At 36.4% G+C, this 22,682-nt stretch overlaps 2 protein-coding genes and 1 long non-coding RNA gene across 3 annotated transcripts in view; 1 reads left to right on the top strand and 2 right to left on the bottom strand.

Annotated features, from left to right (window-relative positions):
- LOC113782938 (pentatricopeptide repeat-containing protein At1g76280) overlaps positions 1–2,055 on the top strand; it is a 22,112-nt gene extending 20,057 nt beyond the window's left edge. Inside the window, exons 13-15 of the mRNA XM_027328929.1 lie at positions 29–162; positions 400–519; positions 1,193–2,055. Of these exons, the coding sequence (XP_027184730.1) occupies positions 29–162; positions 400–519; positions 1,193–1,588 (650 nt within the window). The 3' untranslated portion in view covers positions 1,589–2,055. The remainder of the gene's footprint in view (positions 1–28; positions 163–399; positions 520–1,192) is intronic.
- Positions 2,056–8,225: 6,170 nt separating this feature from the next.
- LOC113769441 lies at positions 8,226–9,648 on the bottom strand. Its single transcript, XM_027313888.1, has 2 exons — positions 9,328–9,648; positions 8,226–8,783 (listed from the first exon to the last, which is right to left on the bottom strand). The coding sequence occupies exons 1-2, from the start codon at positions 9,646–9,648 to the stop codon at positions 8,322–8,324; spliced, it is 783 nt and encodes a 260-aa protein (XP_027169689.1). The 3' UTR covers positions 8,226–8,321.
- A 2,981-nt stretch (positions 9,649–12,629) lies between these two features.
- LOC113749131 lies at positions 12,630–13,452 on the bottom strand. Its single transcript, XR_003464498.1, has 2 exons — positions 13,322–13,452; positions 12,630–13,083 (listed from the first exon to the last, which is right to left on the bottom strand). It is a non-coding gene; the product is annotated as an uncharacterized LOC113749131 (long non-coding RNA).
- Between the last annotated feature and the right edge of the window lie 9,230 nt (positions 13,453–22,682).

Here is a 22,682-nt window from a genome sequence, read left to right on the forward strand (position 1 = left end):
ATAATGAAATCGAGAGGAATTTCATCAGATGCTGTTACGTATGCTATCATGATCAATTGTTGCAGCACTATGAAAAGTGCTAGATCTGCTTATGCCCTGGTTTCGATGATGATTCGTGATGGTTTTTATCCAGAGACTGTTACTTACACTAGTCTCATTAAGGTACGTCAGTTCACTTGGTATTTGTTCGTATAGAGAGTAGGTTAAAAAGTTGTTGATACAGGTTTAAGTATCTTCTTAATATGACTCAAAGAACCCTTTTTTGTTCTCCTTTTATTCTGCTTAGATGCACTTTGTTAGTGGCTACTGGTGTCAAGCTAGATATTAAGTAGCCTTATTTTTTTGGAAGCGCGGAGGTCTCTGTGTAGCTTAACCTTATGATGTTTTAATTTTCCTCAGACTTTGCTGGGACTTGATGACTTTAACGAGGCACTGAAGTTGCTTAATCAGGGGAAGCTGGACAAAGTCCAACCAGATGTGCTGTTATACAACACTCTTCTTCAAGAAGCATGTCAAAAGGTAATTGATTTAATTAAACTATGATCTGGTGATTATCTAATCACTATCACACTCGAAAATATTAAAAAGTGGATTGGCAACAGAATGTGTTGTATTAACATCTTTGGCTGCATGGTTTTCCATTGTAATGGGACCAATTGTGTGATGCAGGTGTTTTCCATACCTTTTTCATTTCCCGATTTTCTTGTTACCCCTACTATCCCTGATTCCTTTGAGGCGTGGCTAGGTTGGGGAATCTGGATATACTGCATGTCCTATTTCTGAATCTGTAGACTCTGCTTAAACTTTTAGTACAAAATGGTCTAGGACTGACCTTGAGTCCACAACTTACAAGCTTTAGTTTCCTTTCTGTAAATCATTCTATACAAAGTTCATGGCAGTTCATGTTTTGCATAATTTGTGATTGAAAAAGTTTTTAGGAGAAACATAAGGAGCACAGTGTGTCGCAATTTTGTCATGATGCTCTCAATGGCATGCCTCCCCTTTGGTGGTGTGGAGGGTACTATTCCAAGTTGCCTTTGTGCAATGTTTCCATCCGTTTATGGATAATTAATTATGTTGTTTCCTTACCCCCAAAATTAAAATTAAAAATAAAAAGAAATTCTGCTGAGCTATTGTCTTTGTGCTTTTGTTAAGTTGGATGGATGTTTATCAGTTCACTGCCTCTTTGCAGGGAAAAATTGATGTGATTGAGCTTATTGTTGAGCAGATGCACCGAGAGAAGATCCAACCTGATCCATCAACCTGTCATTATGTTTTCTCTGCATATGTTGACCAAGGTTTCTACAGCACTGCAATGGAAGCATTGCTCGTGATGAGTATGCGAATGATTTCCGAGGATGATGACATTCTTGAAGGAAAAAGGGCTGAATTTGAAAATCTAATTGTTGCTGAAGACATGGAAGCGCTGATAATAGACCTTTCTAAAATCTCTATGGATGATATCCATTTCGCCCTATTGCACTTGAGATGGTGTGCCATGCTTGGATACACGGTATCGTGGTTACCAAATGAGAGTCAGTGGGCCAAGAGACTTTCAGAAAATTATGCACTACTCCTTGAGAAGTAGTTAGGGGCAACTAACACATTCGTTAGGGAAGTGATATAGGTATTTACAGAGCGATAGTGCTGCATCGAATTAATTACTGATGATTCACACATGGAGTAGAATGGATAAGCGTCTCACAACTCGTGGAGCAGAACGGATAACCTTCTTACACCAATTTGGACACATTTACAGCCAAGAATTGTGCCTGACTGTTGGTAGTTCAGAGTTCACTGTCGCTTATACTTTCCTTTTTTCTTTTGGTTTGGTAGAAAGCACCTATTTTTCTGTTCATTGCGCCGGTAATCTGGTCAATGCGAGTTAGAGAACAATAGCATTCTTTGCTGTACCAACCCCAGTTTTGTAGACAAGGAATAGACCGCGTCTGTGCATAGACAAATCTGTAGCTGTTGGCTAGATTAGAGTTTGTATGTTACTGAGTCAAATTTTGAATATCTGACATGAAGAACAATAAAGATATACATGTACAATTATGATGTGGATCATAATGTCCATTTATTTTTTATTTTTTATTTTTTGGTCAATTTCTGAAGCCTTGTGGTCATTTATCCGCTCATATCCTAACCCTCTCTTCCCTGTCTAGCAGCTGTGGACATCAATCAAAGCACGTGCAGGTATTCATGGTACTATTGTATGTAAATCCTTGATTTGCATTCTTGTCCACGATCTGTTGGAAAGGCACCGTTTGATTCGGTAGCGGTTCAATTTCTTCCTTGATCTCTTTGGATCTACTCTTTTTCTTTGGTATAAAATAAAATTTATCGTGTTCGAAAAAAGATGTAAATCAACGCACATATTGTGAAATTTGTGACTAAAATGGATTATGTTGCTTTTGTTTTGGTCTGGTCAATATCTGTATCAATGTGGAAAATTTGTTCTGACTATTTTAGGAATTAATTCAGTTGACTAGAATTATGGAAACAAACAGCCAGTTCTGAATGCACTTGACAGAGTTTCTTCAAGTCAAGTTTGAAATAATTTTGGTAATTCATTTGGTGCCATCAATTCCAAATTTCCAATTCCATCAGTTGGGGACCTTTTCTTTTAAGCATTTTTTGAGAGAGTTCTGAATTGTGATGCAGGACTAAAAGCTCCTTAGAAGTGATTGAAATATCCTGAATAGGCATTAGCAACAAATTACAATTGATTGCCAAAGATAAGGTCCAAGCTCTTAAAAGTGCCTTCAAGGTAAATAAGACAAAGCCAACTGATCATCTCCCTTAAGCTGCATTCATTTTGAGGTGGAGCTCAATTGATTGTATAACAGTTCCAGAGACTTGCATGCTACTATTAACAGGCTTTTGACAAAGAGAAGTAGCTCTCTTAGAGAAATTGTACTTATTAAGTGCAAACTGTAATTGTGCTTCAGATAAAAATGAAAAAAAAAATAAAGAAGGAGGAATGTTAACACAAACGTAAAGATTAATTGATCCAAACTTCTAACAAAAATTTACTAGTATTCCGTACCAATTTATTACTAATTTAGTTTTACCTGCATCATCGCCAGCTAAATTGTACTTGGAAGGTTTATGGCAATGGAAAACTAGTTGGACGAAATTGAAAAATATTTTTCAACTATTTCGGAAAAAAATCTTATTCAAAAATATCTCTGCATGTCTGTTTTAGGTAAAAATTATTAAAAGAAAAAGAAAAAAAGGAAAACGTAAAACTAGTGAAAGAAACTTTTTGACATACAAAAGAATTAATTAAACTTATATTACCCTAAAGAGAAGAACTCTGATCTTAACTTTTCCTGTCCCTAATACATTTGGTATGTAGACCAAAACATCATTGGGGTAGTTTGGATAGGTGATATTTGGAATAATATTTCAAATAATATTGACCTTTTCCTCAAATAATGAGACATAGCTGAAATAATGTTTGGACCATGAAATCATCCTATTCAAAGAAGTCAATGGTGCTACTTGCTGACATGGCAATTTACTCTGACGATAATGGAAGGAAACCCGACTGCCACGTAGATGTAAGGATAAAACTTTGCTGGCTATTCATCAGTTAGGACAACCACGGGTGCTTGGTAACTTTGAAGACCATGCTGAAATCTGGGATTCCTAAAACATACATTCGGGGCCCACTACTCCTTCAGGGAGAACTAAGCCATGCAAAAGGGGATTTAAAGTCATAAAATCAAACACTTCCAACTTTGCTGCTTAGGGTGGGCATCTCTTATTGCCCAGGACTTCTGGAACACTTCATGCAAATAAAAGTCCGATATAAGTTATGCAAAATTCATCGGAAAGCATAGGAGGAGCGCAATTTATTGCAAACAAGCTTCTCCATTTAATATAAGCAACTGCATAGTACTTGTACTAAGAACCACCATTTGATTACAGAGAGTTAACAACGAAACGCAGGCATCAGTTTATTGCTACAGTAAGCCTCACTATTGAATATTTCTCCACCCTTGGCCCTCACATCGTCTAATACCTCTGTGGGTATTAGATTTTTTTTATTCTCATTCACCTACTGTCTCCGCCTTCGTGACGCGGCATGCATTTGATTAGCCATTTCTTCTCTCATTCCCTTCCATTCTTCTATTTCTTGCGGGGACGTCAATGGTTGAATTTGTGGATATGGAGGAGCTCCACATTCGCCTTCGAATTGCATGTCCTCTTGCTCGTACATCATGAAGTGATCATCTGAAGGCTGAGTTTCCCTAAGAAAATTATGTAGTGCGCAACATGCAATAACGACATTGATTTGCGTTTGCATATATGAATACGGAACCGGACCCCTTAAATAGGCAAAACGTTGTTTTAGAACACCGAAGGATCGTTCAATTACATTACGAAGTTGAGAGTGACGAGTATTAAACAGTTCTTTCGGCCCTTGTCCTCGACCACGTCCTTGTCCAACCCTTACGTTACGTCCTCCCTTGAACGGTGCTAAAAAACCGGGCACCATCTTATAAGCCGCGTCAACGAGGTAGAACTTACCTGCTTCCAAATTAAGAAGTTTAGGAGATCAGGGAACCTTGAATAGCTACCCTTCCTAAAATATTTATGTGAGGCATATTAATACAAATCAAATTTTTTATAACCTTGGGGGGGAAATGGAAAATCGGTGTGCATTCTCATTGCATGTTCTAGGACACGTGCATCGTGTGCGCTGCCTTCCCATCCGGCATAGACATATATGAACCGCATATCATGGTCACATACAGCTAACACATTCTGGCTTTGAGTCCCATGCCTATTTGTGTAGGCCATCTGCTCGTGTGCCGGAACTGTAGCAGGGATATGTGTTCCGTCCAAAGCACCCACACAATCCTGCATTTATTTCACAGAGGATCATAAATTTGAGATAAAAAAAATGCATTATAATATGCCTTAATACGGCAAATGAATTGATTCGGCTGACTATTTAAAAAAATGCCTTGAATCATCTCAAAGCTTTTGACATCTGGTTGGACCATGAGACACAAATGGGAGTTTTTGCATTTGAGTCCGTGCTTTACCTCAATCAATGGGTGGTGAAGAAATGTGGGTAACTGATTGATGAATTTATTTGTGGAGTTTGGCTATAACAATAAATTTGGAAGACCAGAAAATCTCCCTTTCAGTATTTCCAATAGTAGAATTCAATTTAAAGTTATAGCACATGGAAAATAGAGAATACCTTGAACCAAGGATAATACTTGGTGCTATATCTTATTTTTGGATGTACTTCGTCACTTTGTTTTGGTTTAATAATCCTTTGTGCAAATCGACATAACCCCAACAGCACTTCTGCTACATTTCTATGAATGGTTTCCGTTGAATGTTGAAATCTTTCAGCTACTACACGAGTTCGCGTGCTGTGACTTAGCATAACTAAAGTCATGGCTAGCGATTCCTCAATCGAGACATGCTTGTGTGGATTCTGAGGTACGTAGTTATTGCCTACCAGAACATCACAAAGCCGCATGAAATTGTCTACTGTGATTCGGCAATTCTCCAAAATACGTAGTGGATGACCTGTTATTAGCTCTTGAACCCACTTCCAACCAGGCATGTCAGAATTGCGGCAAGGTATTTTAATTAGAGGTCCATCGTAACGTTCGGCTTCTGGCGAAAAAAGTATCATAGCTGCAGCATTGAGAATAGCCTCTTCGTCTTCTTCAGAGCGTGAGCCAGAAGAGGAGGAAGCGAAGTACGGATTGAAGTTTGCCATGCACGAAAAGTAGCTAAAATCCTGCAATCGTATAATAAAGTGTGTTATTACTTAATTAAAATGCAGCGTGAAATCAGAACTTTGTGGAGCAATGTGGAAATAGAGGCTTTGAATGCAAGAAAAAACCGAAGGCCGGCCGATGGGAGGGAGAGCGTTAACCCACGACAGGGCTTTACGTTAGCTGAAGTGGCAGTAGTCCCTTGTTTGCTAGGGAAGGGAAAAGCTGATAAACCCACGCGAGATGTGGTTTCAGTAACGGTGATGCAGAATGGGGTTGCACTTCTTTTGGAAAATAAGAAACTTGGATGGCCTTCTAAAGTATTGCAGGAGATGTTGCGAACTCAAGCTGGTATGAATCAGGTCTGATGTTAGGGTACATATATAGGGTTGAGTTAGTAGGTTGGAAGCTCTAGTCGAAGGCCTGCATAGAAATTTGTCGTCCCCTGTGAAGTTGTACTAGTTTCCCATGTGTAACAGAGAGAAAGAGATGCCTAATCTGTTCATACTATGCCTTCCTTGGAATCTGCTGTATATTTGCTCTAATTATTTCCAAAAGCGAAAAGCATTGCAGGCATGGTAGTAGGCCTGCTCACTTTCGGTGATTTGAGACAAAGGTTGTCGAATATACATGCATGTGGTAAAATGATCCTACTGTGAAATTGCCAACAAACGTCCGCTGCTCTGATCCCACTTTGTTGACAGACAGAAGCCTATATGCTTGTTGTAGGACTCAAGCAGAGTGCTTTTTTTATTTTGGATTATGTGTGTATGAGGAGATGTTGAGATAGCACGCGTGACTTTTCTTTCCAAGCAGCATCCGGTAATGCTGCATGAAGCAACCTCTTCTTCGTGGCTTTCTCTAATTATTCCAACAGACCATTATTGTAGGACTGCGTTCTAGTTTGCAAATGAATTCATTCATGCATGAAATCCGTGCATTACAAGGTGCTTGATAAGGCCTCCTGATAATGGAATAGTTACTTGTTTTGCTTCTTTGGACCAAGCTGATCAACTAATGGAATGTTTTTTATTCGGTTTTCACAAACCCGCGATTGTTATTCAAAGGTTTCTTTCAGCAATTAAATGAAAGGCTAATTTTAGTTTTTATGTCAAACATTAATGAGAAAAATGATATCCAAAGTAATTTGCAATTTCCGTAATCAAAATATTTCAGTTAATTTGGTAGTTAATGATTAAGTTTTTGAGCCTAACATTTATAATTGAATTTAATTTCAACTGATGTATACTGGTAATTAATTTTGGTAATTGTACATTTTTTTTCCACAAATTTTTATTTGGGTTGCAAAATATATAATTTATAGTACTTTAATTTTCCCGGGGTTTAATTTCCCGGGATTTATTTGCCGGCAGTTTATAGAGCCGTGAAATGACCTGTTATTCAAGTTTCGGTGGAAGGAATTTGAGGTTATTTTGCAAACTGGAAATTTGCTTATTACTACAAACTGTTATTTTTAGTTTTTTTGCAAAACATGTCTCTTAATCTGCTTTATGTCATGTAGTTGATGATGGAAGCTCGGTTCATTACGAGCTACTCAAATACTAGAAAACAATTACAAATGAGAATTGCAATTGTACAATTGAAATGCGGTTTTACATTAAACCAATCCATATATAATTAAGTAACTCTTAATTATAAAGACAAATTCCTGTAAAAGAATTTAAATAACAACTGAAAACACACACTACTTTTTATTTTAATTACACTACTGTATCAAATCGCACGTTAAAAAAACAACTTTCAATAGCTTCAAAAGGGGAACAGACAGAAATTGCGGTAGCCAAGTGAAAAGCTCGGTCCATGACATGTACTAAGCCTAATATGAACTGCTCTCCTTTCGAACTAGACCATGGAATAACTAAATGTAGCTTGGCGGTGAGAACTACAATCACATGCAAATAAATAATAAGAATGGTCCCTCCAAAATCTAAAAAGTTTAGAGAGGCTCAAGCAGCAAATAAAAAACTAGAACTGGAGGAAGTTAACTTGGGCAGAAGCCAACAACTAATTCCGGAGGTGGATGATATCCAACATACAGCCACATGCACGTTGAATCCAGCTAAGACATTTATATAAAATAGCTCACTCAAGCTTAAGTAACTAAACCAATTTATAGCTCTTAACACATTCTTAATAAAAGTCATGGCATCTTGCTTAAACATACTACTGAAACTAGTAAATGTATACTTAGTGTACATAACCAGCTATGCAGTCATCCGAAATGACACAAATGGGCACACAAGGAATGTGGTGATCAAAGCTTCGTAGAATTCCACCACTTGTTACAGCAACATATAAAATGAAAAAACACAGGGAAACCAACTGTCCGAAATTAGCAATAACAGAGGCACAGCAGAAACACATCTATTGAAGTTACTCCCAGGGGATTTAGGTCCCCTACTTGCCGACGATCTTTGGCACGATGAACAAATTAATCCATGTTATCCGCTCACTCTCACTGAAGCTAATAAATAAAGCCCGGAACTCCCCATCCAACAATTCTCTCAAGACATACATGTGTACAGTATCGTCCAACTTCAGGTCCTAAACTGCTTTCTTAGCAACCTCAATTGAATACTTCTCCTTCGATTCTCTTTCGGAACATGCAATCGAAGAATATCTATTGAAGTTGCTCAGTGCCTCTTGGTAGTTCTCCGAACCCGACCTTCGGGACTTGGTTCCTCTAGAGCCTTCATTCTCAGAACTTTGTGGAGCACTACCCAACGGTCGTTTGCCAGGATTACGCATAATTGGGCTGCCAGTATCGTCCGATGTGCCCTTAGAATCTGCTGGGTTGATGACAGAACTAGAGGCAACTCCTTTGCCTTTGAGGGTCGAATCACCCCTACGTCTACGGATACGAGGAGGCACAAATTGGGGTGCCACGAATTGGGCCGAAGATTGAGCATGGGTGCCTGTGGCATGCTTGCCGTCCATCACCTCATCCCATAGGATCATCAAATCAGCACTATTTGGGTGCTGGAATTCCACATAGCTTTTGTCAAGCTATTAGACAAACAACAAAGAAAAGACAGTTCATTAAAATACCATAACACTACCCAACAGAAGCCATTACTCTTGCTAACAGAAGCCAGATCAAAAGCGTAACAGAATTGACAGCAAACATAAGACAATTTATTTAAAATGCCAGGAAAGGTTAACAGAAGCAAACAACACTCCACAATGTTTCAGGAATCTAGTGTATGCCACTGTTTGCTATATAAAGTCCAGGCTACTGAATAAGTGACACTGGATTGAATAAGTGATAACAGAGCACTCCAAGCTTAAGACCAATAATGTATTTCTAATGAGACACAGTGTATGTCGAAGCAAAAACACACTCTCCACTAAAACTGTGACATTCCGGCACTAAAACCATTCAGACAGGACACCAACAGCCTTTCTTATATGAACAAAATGAAGAAATGGGACACTCACTTCAACTAAACCAAAATGTGTACAACCAGTTGGGTTCGTTTTAGCTCTTTCGAACCAGAAAGGTGCAAATTTAATTGCAAATATAGTAGAAGGCAGAGGTCGAACAACATACCTTCCACAAATATCCCCATTGCTCTTTTCCGGCTACAAAGCATCTGTGTTCCTCGTCCCATCCTATCCCCGTCTCTGGCTTGGCAGAATCACCTCGGAGGTGTGTGAAAAGTCTCCATTTGTCGACCACACGATAGAACTTCGACTGGGATTGAGTGCCAGTGCAAATAACCCCCAATTCTTGGGTCAAGTAGGCAGCCATTGCAGTGTGATTTGCCAAGGTGGTCCGAGTTGCCTCCCACCTTCCATCTTTGTGCCATTCAACATACGTTCGGATGTACATCTCCTCTTCCCAGTCTTCCCAGTGCTTCTTTTCAGACATCTATGATTCAGGACAAGAAAAGGAAAGTCAAAGGGTTACACAGATGCAAAATAAAGAGGAAACAGCAATGTTGCTTTCATTTTGATCGTATAAGAGGCCAGGTTTCAAATTTATGGGCACACCTCAAAGTAGTTGATTAGGCTTTCTTGAAAGTCGTTTGAGTCGCAACAAGACTTTGCACTAACCGAACTAGTCACACTTGATGGGGATGCTGAGGAAATAAGGAACAGAACAACCACTTAACAAGAGTTAACTACATAAATTAAAAACGGAAGATAAATCGATAAGGATGGTTAGGTCGCAAAGCAGTGGTTTACCTGGACTTAAACTTAATTTTAACCTTTTTCTAGTGGGCATTAACACGTCCGACAGATTTGTTTCCCGAAAACTTTGTAGTTTCAGCTCTGCGAAAAAGTGACATACATAATAATTCGAAGGAGCATAAGCAAGCTCATAAAAAGAAACACGTGAAGATGGTATTCCAAGAACAGAACAAGATTCAAAGGCAGCACGCAAACAAGAAGTAGATCGAACATATTTCTGGGATTCTAGTGTTGAGCTACGGTTTACATACAAAAAACAAATTTGTCGTCCCCGGTCTATATGGGATATCTGGCTACTGTAAAATGATACGTTTAGTCCATAAAATAATTGGGGAAGTAAATGTAGTTATATATAGTTAACACGCCCGAGGCACTAATTTTAGTACCCAAACAAGCACTTGAAGACAAGACAGATGCTTAGAGAAAAGTCTAGGAAATCAAAGGGACAGAGCCTATCTATGGAAAAGAAAATACCTTGGGGTAATGAAAGTACAGACAACCAAACTTGATATAGCATTTGTACATTCAAAGACCCAATTAGTTACTCAAAGTTTCTACGCTGGAATGAAGCACTCTCCTACTTGGATAACAGCCATCAATGGCCATCCTCCAACAACCTGATATCAACGTATCATTGATCTGGTCAAGCATTATAAAGTTCAATAAAAGTGTGTAGGAACGATAGTCATAGAATCGTTCGCAAGGATCACGACCTTACAATTTCAATTCCAGAGCCAGAATCTCAAAAGGTACCCAACTCGACAAAAGTCCTGCCTAAACCAATTCAACATCAAGGTCAGTCATTATCAGAAGAAGAACTGTGTGTTGTTACTACAAATGTTTTCCTCATCGACATCGGTTATAATAGAGCAGAGGATGTTGTCTCAGCTCTAGCAAGAAACTGACAAAAAAGATGCTCCTTCTTGGGGTATAATCCAACTTTAGGACCACAAAACATGTAAAAAAAAAAAAGCACTCCTCAGTGCAGGATGGGTTACGGTTCCATATTGCCAGAAATGCAGGCATCAGTCAATGCGTAGAAGGTGCCAACTGAGATGTGTAAATGTCATTTGAGGGCTACCAATAGAGAGTATATATTTTTTTTAGGCCAATCAAACCACCTTCATGAATCAAGCATCATCCGGGGTTCACAAGGAGTAGTACTAACACAAGACTATTCAAACTGGGCACTATTTCCTGGTTATACGGTGAAGACTATCAACAATAAAATAGAGAGAGTACTAACTGGAGAGAGTAATGCCGATTCAAACGAATCCTACCTGTTGACGTACTAAAATAGGTAATAGGAATTCAGCCCACAAGTCAAACAAGCATGATGACAATTATCAGGAAACCATAATTCTAAAACAGGGAGTAGAGTATTTATCAGAATACAAGAGTTGCAAGGAAATTAAGAAACCAAATATTTATACTGCAAAGCAAACTTAAAGTCATTCACGAGCAGAGCCGAGCAGAGCAGGGAAAGGATTTAAACATCTTCTACATAGATTACAATTCTGCTCAAGTCCTATCAAAATAAGCAACGATGTATAAAGAAAGCAAAGGGGGAGGTCCTCCCTTCCTCAGAACCTAAGCTTAGTAGAGATCCAGCGGTTAGGGAAAAGGACCAGTGTATGCTTGGTAGTAATTTATTTCACAAATCTACAAAGTGTTCTTCCACACAACCACTCACATTAATTTGAAAGTAATGAGTAAAAGAACAAATCGAGAGAACCCTAACACAGAGAGCTCTAATTTCATCAGATTGTAGTTATCAGAACTGCTAAATTTTTGGTACATTATGGTAACTTGTCCAGGCATCCAAATAGAGATAGAACTTAAACAAGAAAGTGCAGTCGGTATCGAGGATCAGGATTGCTTACCGAATTCAATTTGTCACAACCCCTCAAATAACAGCAAATTGTTCAAGCTTTGTGTTCATGCTCGAACGCCGCTGATGAAAAGGAAAAAAGCAATTGAAGCACGGTGATGAACCGTGCAACGCGGGACCCGGGACCAAATTTATGCTCCAACTATTTAGCAGCAGCTCGGTTTATGTGAGATTTATTGCTTCAGGGAGAGGTACTGTAGCGTGTTGCATAGCTTTCAAAAGCACCTCAGTCGGTTGCTGTCGTAGTTTCCGCTAGATTTGATAGTAGCGAATCGAATCCAAGATCCGAATTTGCTAGATATCTGCCCGTGGTTAGGGGTGCAAACGAGCCGAGTCGAGTCGAGTTTTGAACTTATCGAGTCGAGTTAGGCTTATTTATATGCGAGCTCGAGTTCGAGCTCGAGTTCGTCGAGCTCGAAAAATGAAGCTCAAGCTCGACTCGATATAGACAAAGGAGCACTCGAGATCGACTCGATTATAGCTCGCGAGCTTAGCTTGATTTTGGCTCGCAAGCAGCTCGCCACATTAGCTCAAATTTTGCTCGATTTTTCGGCTCATGATGAGCTCGAAATCAGCTGACTTTCTCGAAATTTAGGCAAAAAAATAGAATTTTTGTCCGCATATTTTTGGTAAAATTTAAGAATAATAACAGCAATTTTCACATAATCTTGATTTGAGAGGTACAAATTATCCACTAATATAATCATAAACATATAATATATAAAAATCTAAATGTTCAACATTTGAAATTTTTAGTTACCAATAAATTTCAAATATAAATTGTGTCTTCAGCAATTCATCGTCAAGCCAAGCTGTAATTATGCTCTTCAACTCTAATTACATTAAGAAGCAAAAGAAACCAGCAAATGAGCTATCCAAAAAGAAAAAAGAAAGAAAGAAAAACAGCAGCCAAAAAAATGTCAAAAAATCAGCCTGCTAATTGAGAAATTGAGCACAAAAAATCAGCAAAAATATAGCTTTAAACACAGCTAAAAATAAGCCATAAAAAGGGGCCAAACAACAACCAAAAATTGCCATATCCAAATTAGCCAAAAATCCGTCTTTGTCAAAAAAACATGAACGCTCTACGAAAGTGCTCATCATTCTCCATCCTCTGCAAGTGTATCGTCACTGCTACAAACTCTCCATAGTCCATAACTCCATTTCCATCAATATCAGCCTCAAGATGGGTTCCCCAGTCAATGTATCTGCTTCAAGCCCCTAAGTTGGACCACCGTAGAAGAAAAAACAAAAGAACATCACGGGGGGTCCACAACTACCTCTTTTGCAATAGATCTAAAGCTTTGAATGATAAAGCTTTGAAATGATGGATCTACCGAGCAGGGGAAGAAAGAAAGAAAGCTATTATCCATAGATCTAAAGCTTTGAAAGGAGGGGGCTGCCAAGCTGGGGAAGAAAGAAAACGGAAAAGGAAAAGAAAGAGAAGCTGAGTACATACCTGCAAAAGCTGGGTGGAGCTGGTGGAGATGGAGCCGGCGGAAGTGGGAATTTGGAGTTTGGGAGTTGGGAATCGGCAGGAGTCGGCAGAGGAAGCGAGGATTTGGGAATTAGGTAAATCGATGGAGAAAATGAGAAATAGTCATAAACTTGTAAATTTTAATTGATATAGGGGTATTTTTATAATTTCACAATTATTCGAGCCTATCGAGCGGCTCGTCGAGCTATCGAGCCTATGAAATAAAGACTCGTGCTCGGCTCGTTTATATTAACTAGCGGCTCGAACTCGGCTCGAGCTCGGTCAACACGAGCTCGAGCCGAGCTTTGACCCGAGCTGCTCGCGAGCGGCTCGCGAGCAGCTCGGGTCGTCAACAGGCCTACCCGTGGTAAAAGAATCCAGCCGTATCTGATTACTTCTGGATGGGAGAAGACAGTCAGCTACGAAATGGAGGAGAAAAGCAAAGAGAATAAATTCTGTGCAGGTTTGGAAGAAACCGGAGCAGCTTTACCTTTACTCTTCGTCTTCAATAGCACCAACGGTAAAAAATGCACAGTATTCTCCCAATTCCCATCTTACACAATTGCTATGAGAACGTGCGTGGACCAGCCAGGGGTCCCACGGAATTTCCACGTCGATGCACGCTTCAGCACTGAAATGACACCTGATTCCACGTGTGCAGGAAATGTTTTCGCCTAATCCCTCAATTATTTGTGTTATTTGAAGTGTAATCCAAACACTTTTTTGTACCACTATTTCAAAAAACCCAAATAATGGCCTATCCAAACTACCCCATTGTTATTTCATTTATTCAACCATAAGTTTTTGCCACTAATTTGATAGAATGCCAAAGACTTTGGTCTTTCATTGATTTCATGTCAAGACAAGTATCATATCATGTGTATGTCCTCCTCCATTTATGCTCTCTTTATTTATTAATAAAATTATAGGGCTGGTATTCTCTCGTGTATAACTTTTGTCAAAAAAATTACATTCAAAGATACAAATACATAAACATGTATAGATACATATATATCGACTACTCCAAGTTATTAGGAGTATAGTATAGATTCTCTTTTGTTTTATTTCATTTTAGAGCAAAAGCAGGAAAATCTTTAATCTAGAGTATTTTATAAATATTACTCGAATTGAACCGCATCTACCCGAAAGAAGATTATGATTTCATTAAAGTTTGAGACATGAGTTTTTTAAATCAAAGAGCTGATTTTTTTTTTCACAAGAATTAATTTTCTTTGCTTACATATTGAAGAAGCCAAGAAAAGATTAAAAATGTGAAATAGTTCTTAGACAGGTGAGGAGAAAAAGAGTTCAAAGGGGCCACTGGCAAGGTGTATTTTCAGTCAAAAGTTCCCATGGTTTTCCACAGGTGTAAGGTTTTGACAAATATTTATAGTGAAAATGGATTAAGGTGACCAAAAAATATAACCACTATGATTAGTCTAGAGGAAGAATTGTTTTGATTGCATTTTTCTGGACTTTTTGTAGAAAAATTATTGTAGCTATTTGATGTATGTGATGTAAAAGGTGATTGAAAAATGTGTCAACGAAAAACATAGCAATTTTTAGCGATTTGAAAAGTTACAATCCAAACACACACGTAGCGATTTGTAGAAAAATTTAAAGTTTCCTCACTGTCAGTTTCAAGGTTCGAATCTTTGACAATTGGGATAGAAAGGATGTGCAAAGTGGGGAAGGCTAAAAAAAAAGTGACAGAAAAATATACTAAAGCCTGTAGTACAATATACACCAAATCTTAGAGGACTTGCCGCATATGTGTCCTTTAGCGGACGCTCAAAATTGAAATTGGATTAGTCCATTGGTTAATTGCAGAAAAAAAGGACAAAACTTACATCACGAGATATGCACATATAAAAGCTTATCAACAGCAAATCTGTCACCATGGAATTAAATTAGCTTAATTGCACTAAGCCGCCTAAACAATTGGTGTGATTTAAATTTTTCTTCCTAATGTTGTCAAATAACTCTAATTATGCACTTCTTGAACATTCGAATATCCAGGGAGGAAATATTTTGGTCCACAAAAATTACACGGTATGCTCTTCTAGTAAGTGCTTTCCAATTTTATTTTTTTTGCATCATGAAATAATTTATGTTTGTAAATAGAATACAAAGCATGCAATTTTTTTAATTGGTTGGATTTTACTTATTAAGGGTATTTTCCCCCAATGAAAGAAAAAATATGTCCCATGTTCTTCTAGTTTTACTGAAAGCAAATGTAACGGTATTAATGGCTTTTCATAAACTGTTAACACTGAATTTTAAGGGATATTATCACTTTACCCCCTTCAACTATATCATTACTATCAGTTTACTTCCTAACGTTATCTTTTAGTCACTTCACCCCCATGAGTAATTCAACTCAACATGTTAAAAAATTTTAGACAAAAACACCCTTTTTATTTTATAGCATTACTACATTGTTATTAGGGTTATTATCACTTTATCCCCTTAAACTATATCACTACTATCAGTTTACCCTCTAACGTTATCTTTTAGTCACTTTACCCCCATAAGTAATTCAACTCAACATGTTAAGATATTTTGGACAAAAATGCCCTTTTATTTTATAGTATTACTACATTGTTATTATCACTTTATTCGTTTGGATTATAGTGATACAATCATTTTAGTTCCTATTATTATTTTCTAGGCATTTTACCTCATCATTAATCTAACTAGTATGGTCAAAAAATTTTAAATATATTTACCCTTTCTTATAAATAATTAAAAATAAAAAAGTTGGAATGGTTATTCTTCCTTTTTTCACTTTAAAAGATCAAAAAACATAAAAATAAAAGGGTTTTCTCAAAAAAAATTTCACACTTATTAATACTAGGAAAGAAAAACAGATAGGAAAGAAGGAGACAAAAAATTAGATTTTGCAAAAAAAGAAAATAAAGAAAAGTCTAACATTATCGTATTACTTTAAGATTGTCGGGATTAGAATTGGAATTTGGTGGTAAACAAAAAAGTAAAATAATTTTAAAATGATAAAAGTATTTAATTCTTTCTTATTTGTAATTTTTAAAAAAAAAAGAATTGAGCTCTCTCTCTCTCCCCCCCTCTCCATCTTTCTATTTTTTTTCAATATTAATAAGATTACCAAGAAAAAAGAAATTAATACTTTGATTTTTTTTCTTGATACTAAAATGGAGAAGAGTCACTCTAAATTTTTTATTATTTTTATTATGCAAAGAGGAGGGTATTTTCTTCTAAAGTTTTTTTAACTTGTTAAGTTAGTTTAATGGCAGGATAAATTGTCTAAAAAAATAACTCTAGGGAATAAATTGATAATGAGACTATATATTTTATGGGGGTAAAATGATAATAATTTTAAGGGCTAAATATGTCTTTTCACTTTAATTAACAAACTCCGTTAAGTTTGACCATTAGTCTTGGAGGTAAAGTGATTAAAGAATAACGTTAAGGGGGAAATTGATAGTAGCACCAAATGTTGAGAGGGTAAAGTGATAATAACCCTTGTTATTATCACTTTATTCCATTAAATTATAGTGATATAATCGCTTTAATTCCTAACATTATTTTCTAGACATTTTATTTCATCATTGTGAGAACCCGAAAATTTTCACATTTTCTAGGCCTTATTTTATTTTTACCTACATTTTTATACTTGCCTTTAAAATATTAAAGTTTCTATACTTTTTTATAAGCAAGTACAGTTTTAAATCATTTTCCTAGTATAAGTTAGTGTACGTTAAATTTGAAACGCATTATAGACGTGAGACCCGCTAGTGCGATAAAATTTTGGTGATTAAGTGATTTTTGTGCTAAGTATTATTATTTTACAAGGTGCTAGGAGACAATTAGAAGTTAGCTAGATAAATTACCATTGGTAGACAAAAGGATAGGATTGAAACCCTAAAGGACCATTTGTCACAAAACTATTGGAACTTGGACTTCTGACCAAGTTTATTTAACTTTACTAAAACAAAAATTTGACCAAAAATCAAGCCATTTTTCCCTTCTTATGGCCGAAAATTTGAGAGCAAGAGAGAGAGAAAAACCTTCATCTTTCACTCCAATTTCTTGTCCAAATCTTAAGTTCCAACCAATTAAATCGCAAACTACTCCATAAAAGTGCTAGTTAGGGTAGTTTCCAAGGTGTGTGTGGAGCTAATTTGGGAAGAAGAACTCTAAGCCACCATCTTTCTTGAGGATCCAAGGTACCTTGCTTGCAAAATCCCTCTTTGTTTCTAATAGTTGCCAATTAGTGGTTTAAAGTTGTAGTTTTGGTAGTTTTATGGGCATATTTCATAGTTTGAAGTAGTATTATGGAAATTTCAGTTTTTATGGTGATTTTTCTGCCTTCATGAGATGAGTAAGGGTTGGCCATGGAATGATAGCTTTATATTGGGTGAAATGAAGCTTTGGTATGCTAGTTTTGGTTACCTAAAGAAATTTCAGTTTATGTGCACAAATTCCAGTTTTAGGGTTTTCATCTTGCCCTGTTCTGACCAGTGTCATTCGGCCATGATGGAGGCCGAATTGGGCTTAGTTCAAAACATGAAAGTTGTAGAAAATGATGTTTTATAGCTACCTGTAAAATTTCAGCTCAATCCAAGCATAGTAGAATGTGAAAAGATAAAAATACCCCTAACTACCATAGGTAGAGCTCTGTGGACAGTGTTTACATTTCACCAATCTGACCGCATCTGTTCACCCTGATCCGTACTGAATTAGCATTTGGTCAAAACATAGAAGTTGTAGTGCTATATCTTATCTTTCCATCGGCCCTGAAAACGCCTCAATCGGACTTCGGTAGCCTGAGTTATGGTCATTTACGCATAGTGCAGTTAACTAGCCTGATTGTAAGATTCTGGTTCTGTACTTTGAAATTTTGACCTGGATACATTACGAACTGGACTGAGTGGCCTTCATCAAAGTTGTAGCCCTTTATCTTAGCTTCGAAATGGTATAAATTACACACCAGTCCGATAAGCGTAGCTTCGGTTGTGTCCGATACGCTAAACGGCGTCAAATCTGTCTTTTGTTTTATAACTTAAACTTTATTTCCGGACATGTTCCTAGCTTGATTTTGTACTTGTATGACATTGAGCCTATTGAACGGCTATTGAAATGAGATTATTTTGTGTGTGACTTTGGGACTGATTGAGAAAAAGAATGAAGCCATAAATGGCTGGACAATAGGTAAATACAAAGGGCGTACTGCCCAAATTTACGCTCAAGGGCTAGGTAGATTTACTTGCGACTCGAGTAAAGCTTGAGAGCGAATACCACTTGAACCATCTAGGATATTTACGTCTTCTTTTATCGAGGTATATAAGTTAGAACTTAGTCGAAACTTGTACCCTTGGAAAAATGAAATTTACGACTAATAGAAATACGTTTTCTTTGTCACTTCGACTCAAATGGAGATTTTAAAGTTTTACGAGTGAGCATAAGTTTTACAAATATTTTACTTATGTCCTTTGGTTTAAATGTACTCTTTTCACTACCAAAATCATATTTATACTTTGTACTAGTACGTATTCGAATTTTCTTTGAATCGCGTAAATCTTTGATGGTTGAAGCATAATGTGTTCTTTTGATTATATTAGGGTTCCTTGGTGATTGAGAGTGTTATCCGGAAGGATACTTTGGACGTTATTTTGCTTAAATAGGTGAGTGTTCTTTGTATGTTATGTTTTCATTGACTATGTGGCTTGTTGTGGATGTATGATTAAATGTTCAATGTTATCAATGACTGTTAAAATGAATTTTACTAGGCAAGTGTGTACTTTATCGCACTCGACCTAAATGAATGTGAAATTTTCAATGATTAAATGCTAGTTGCGCATGAATGTAAGCCGTTTGGCTGAACTGGGCCCTTACCCTTTGTTGCCTGTCGACTCGAGCCAGAAGCGGACTCGGTCGGGCGATTTGGTGACCTTGGGTGAATGTTTGGTATACTCGAGTATTACCACGTTGTCGGGTGGAGTCTAGACAATATCCAGAATGGGGAAGAATGAAATGAATGAACGAGTGATAATGTCAATGGAGGAGTTTTTACTTACAAAATGCATTTTAAAATGATTGGAGGAATAAGAAAATGAAAAGTGAATAAAAGAATGAAAGGCTCCATGAGAGCATGTATCCTTTTAATGAATGTATTATCATTGTTTTATATTGTCAATGTTTTCTGGATTACTTGTTATTACATGATTAATGTCCTTGGTTAAGTTGATTGTGTGTCCGGAACCTCACTGAGCTTGTAACTCATTCCGTTAGTTTTGTTTTCCTTAATAGGGGATGCGCGCAAGGACGAGAGATCTGTACAGACTAGCCAGTCTAGTTCTTTTGAATTTGTGTAATGGTTCTCGCCCTAGCTCTTGGCAAGGGTTGGCTGTATGAAGAATTGAGAACCGTTGTACATTTGGGTTTGTACTACTTTTGATAGGGAAATATATGTAAGTATACATTCTGAACTTGGAAAATGTTATTTCGTTTATTATTGAGGATCGTACCCTATGTTTGGAAGTGAGTGATGTAATTTATTTGAGAACTGTAGTGAGCCCCGGCGAGAGTTGGGCAGGCGACCCGCCGAACGCTGGGGTACGCCCTAGGGGAAGGTGGGGCCGTCACAATCATTAATCTAAATAGTATGGTCAAAAATTTTAAATATATTTACCCTTTTATATATATAATTAAAAATAAAAAAGTTGGAATGATTATTCTTATTTTTTTCACTTTAAGAGATCCAAAAATATAAAAATAAAAGGGTTTTTTCAAAAAAAAATTTCACATTTATTAATACTAGGAAAACGAAAAGAGATAGGAAAGAAGGAGACACAAATTTAGATTTTGCAAAGAAAAAAAATAAAGAAAAGTGTAACATTATCGTATAAATTTAAGGTGTTGAGATTAGGATTAAAATCTAGTGGTAAACAGTAAAGTAAAATAATTTTAAAATAATAAAAGTATTTAATTCTTTTTTATTTGCATTTAAAAAAAAGAATTGAGCTCTCTCTCTCTCCCGATCTTTCTATTTTTTTTTAATATTAATAAAATTACCAAGAAGAAAGAGATTAATACTTTGATTTGTTTTGTTGATACTAAAGAGGAGAAGAGTCACTCTAAATTTTTTATTGTTTTTATTATACAAAGAGGAGGATACTTTCTTCTAAAGTTTTTTAACTTGTTAAGTTGGTTTAATGGTGGGATAAATTGCTTAAAAAATAACTCTATGGGGTAAATTAATAATAAGGCTATAGTTTTATAAGGGTAATGTGATAATAACTTTAAGGGCTAAACTTATCTTTTTACTTTAATTAACAAACTCCGTTAACTTTGACCGTTAGTTTTGGGAGTAAAGTGACTAAAAGATAACGTTAAGGGGGAAATTGATAGTGACATCAAACGTTAAGGGAATAAAGTGATAATAACCCGAATTTTAATCGCCAGGGAAGTGGAGGGGATAGTTCAAATTATAGCTAATGTAAGCAGACTTTAGTGCATTTAACCTTTAAAATTCTCCTTGCAGATTTTGTTATGGTTCAAAACCCGCATATGTAATTAAAATAGAATCTAGGGGGTATTTATTGGTGCACCCCTCTCATTAAGATGAGTAACGCCCCTTCATCCCTTTATATAATTAGTATAGGTGCTGCCTTGTTTAAATAAAATATAGGCAAACCATTAGCTGAGACGGGTGGCCGCGGTTCAATTTGAATCGAAACTTCCGGTTGAGGTTGAGGTTTACCAAAAATTTGAATCGAAATCGGAACTAGAACTATAGATATAGGATTGATTCAAACCATCTAAAAAAACACGTGTTATCTAAACCTATTTAGTCAGTTTAGAATTCAATATCAATAGTCAATATCCAATACCAGCAACTCTCACTTCTAGTCCAACAAACCATTGTCCCATCTCATTAAGTAAATCTAGACCCCATATCTAATCTAAATCCTATACCAGTACAATCTTATCAATAATGAGATTTTTTTTTTATAAAATTTTTCTACATTCATTGTCATATTTTCTTATAATCAATTTTATAACAGCAAATGTTTAAGCATAACTAGAAGAATCGAAACCGTAATTGAATTAGAATCATAATCGAAGCCAAATTAGAATCGGAGGTTCAAGAATTATAACTATAATATCCCTATAATGACCAGTTTAGGTTCTATTCCTCAGAAGGACCGAAACAGTCAATTTTTAATCCCGAATCAACTGTTCTAAAACCATGACCAGGCCCAGCTCTAAGTAGGGGCAAGGTGGACAAAACATTTTCTCAGCTCAAGAGAACACTCTCTCTCTTGACCTTTTCTTACAGAAGTAAGAAATTCGGCTTTTATAAATCTAACTCCCAGAAGAAATTCGGCTCAAGAGAACACTCTAGTAGTCCAAAAATAACAAAATAGGGAAACAAAAGTGAAAATTGTCATACTTTTTCCAATGTTTTGAAAACCGGATCGGACCGCCCGGTTCGACAGGTTGAACCGCGAACCGGCCGTGGCACCGGTCCGGTTCTATGCTTTGGTTGACTTTGCTAGAGAACCGGTCAAAACCGTGAAAGCCGGTGAACCGTGTTGAACCAGATTGAACCGGTTTTTGAGTTTCCTTTTTTTTTTTTTTTTTTACTTTTTGCAAAATGCTTCTAACAAAATTCGAACTCAAGACCTTTGCAATAGAAGACCAATGTAGTAACCATTGCACCATCACATTTTATTTGCTTTTTTTGATAACTTATTTATATAAAACAAACATCTATATTTCATTTTTCCATTTTTCTTACAAAACTTCATCCTCTCATGACTTTTTCTTTTTAATCTTCAACTCTTTCTTTCTCTCTCATCTTTTCTTTTGTCACTCCATTTTTAATCAAACCTCATTAGTTTTAATTTATTGATGTTTTCTTCTATCTTTTAATTTTGTTTTTGTCCATTAAATTGGAAAAAGTTAAAAAAGAATTATTTTTCTTTAACCCAAATTATTTAATGCCACAATCACTCACTTTTATCTCATTTTTTGTTTCTTATCAAGTTTGCATTTCTATTTTCAATTCTCTTAACTTCTTTTGAACTTCAAACTTTCTTTTTTAAATTACAATCTTTAAATCTCAAAGACGTAAATTAAAATTTAAGTTCACAATGTCAAATTTTCATAGACGTGAATTTTGTATAATTTCAAAATATTGTGATATTTTTTAGTTGGATTTAAGATTTTTTTTGGTAGATATAATTGAAATTGAGATGAAATTTATTTGTTTTAACTTATAATTTTAAAAATTTATTTTTGAAAATCCAAATTATTCAAAAATAGTGAACTTTTCATCATATAAAGTTTTAAATTAGTC

This window comes from Coffea eugenioides, chromosome 1 (assembly GCF_003713205.1).
Source record: "Coffea eugenioides isolate CCC68of chromosome 1, Ceug_1.0, whole genome shotgun sequence".
Taxonomy (NCBI): Eukaryota; Viridiplantae; Streptophyta; class Magnoliopsida; order Gentianales; family Rubiaceae; genus Coffea; species Coffea eugenioides.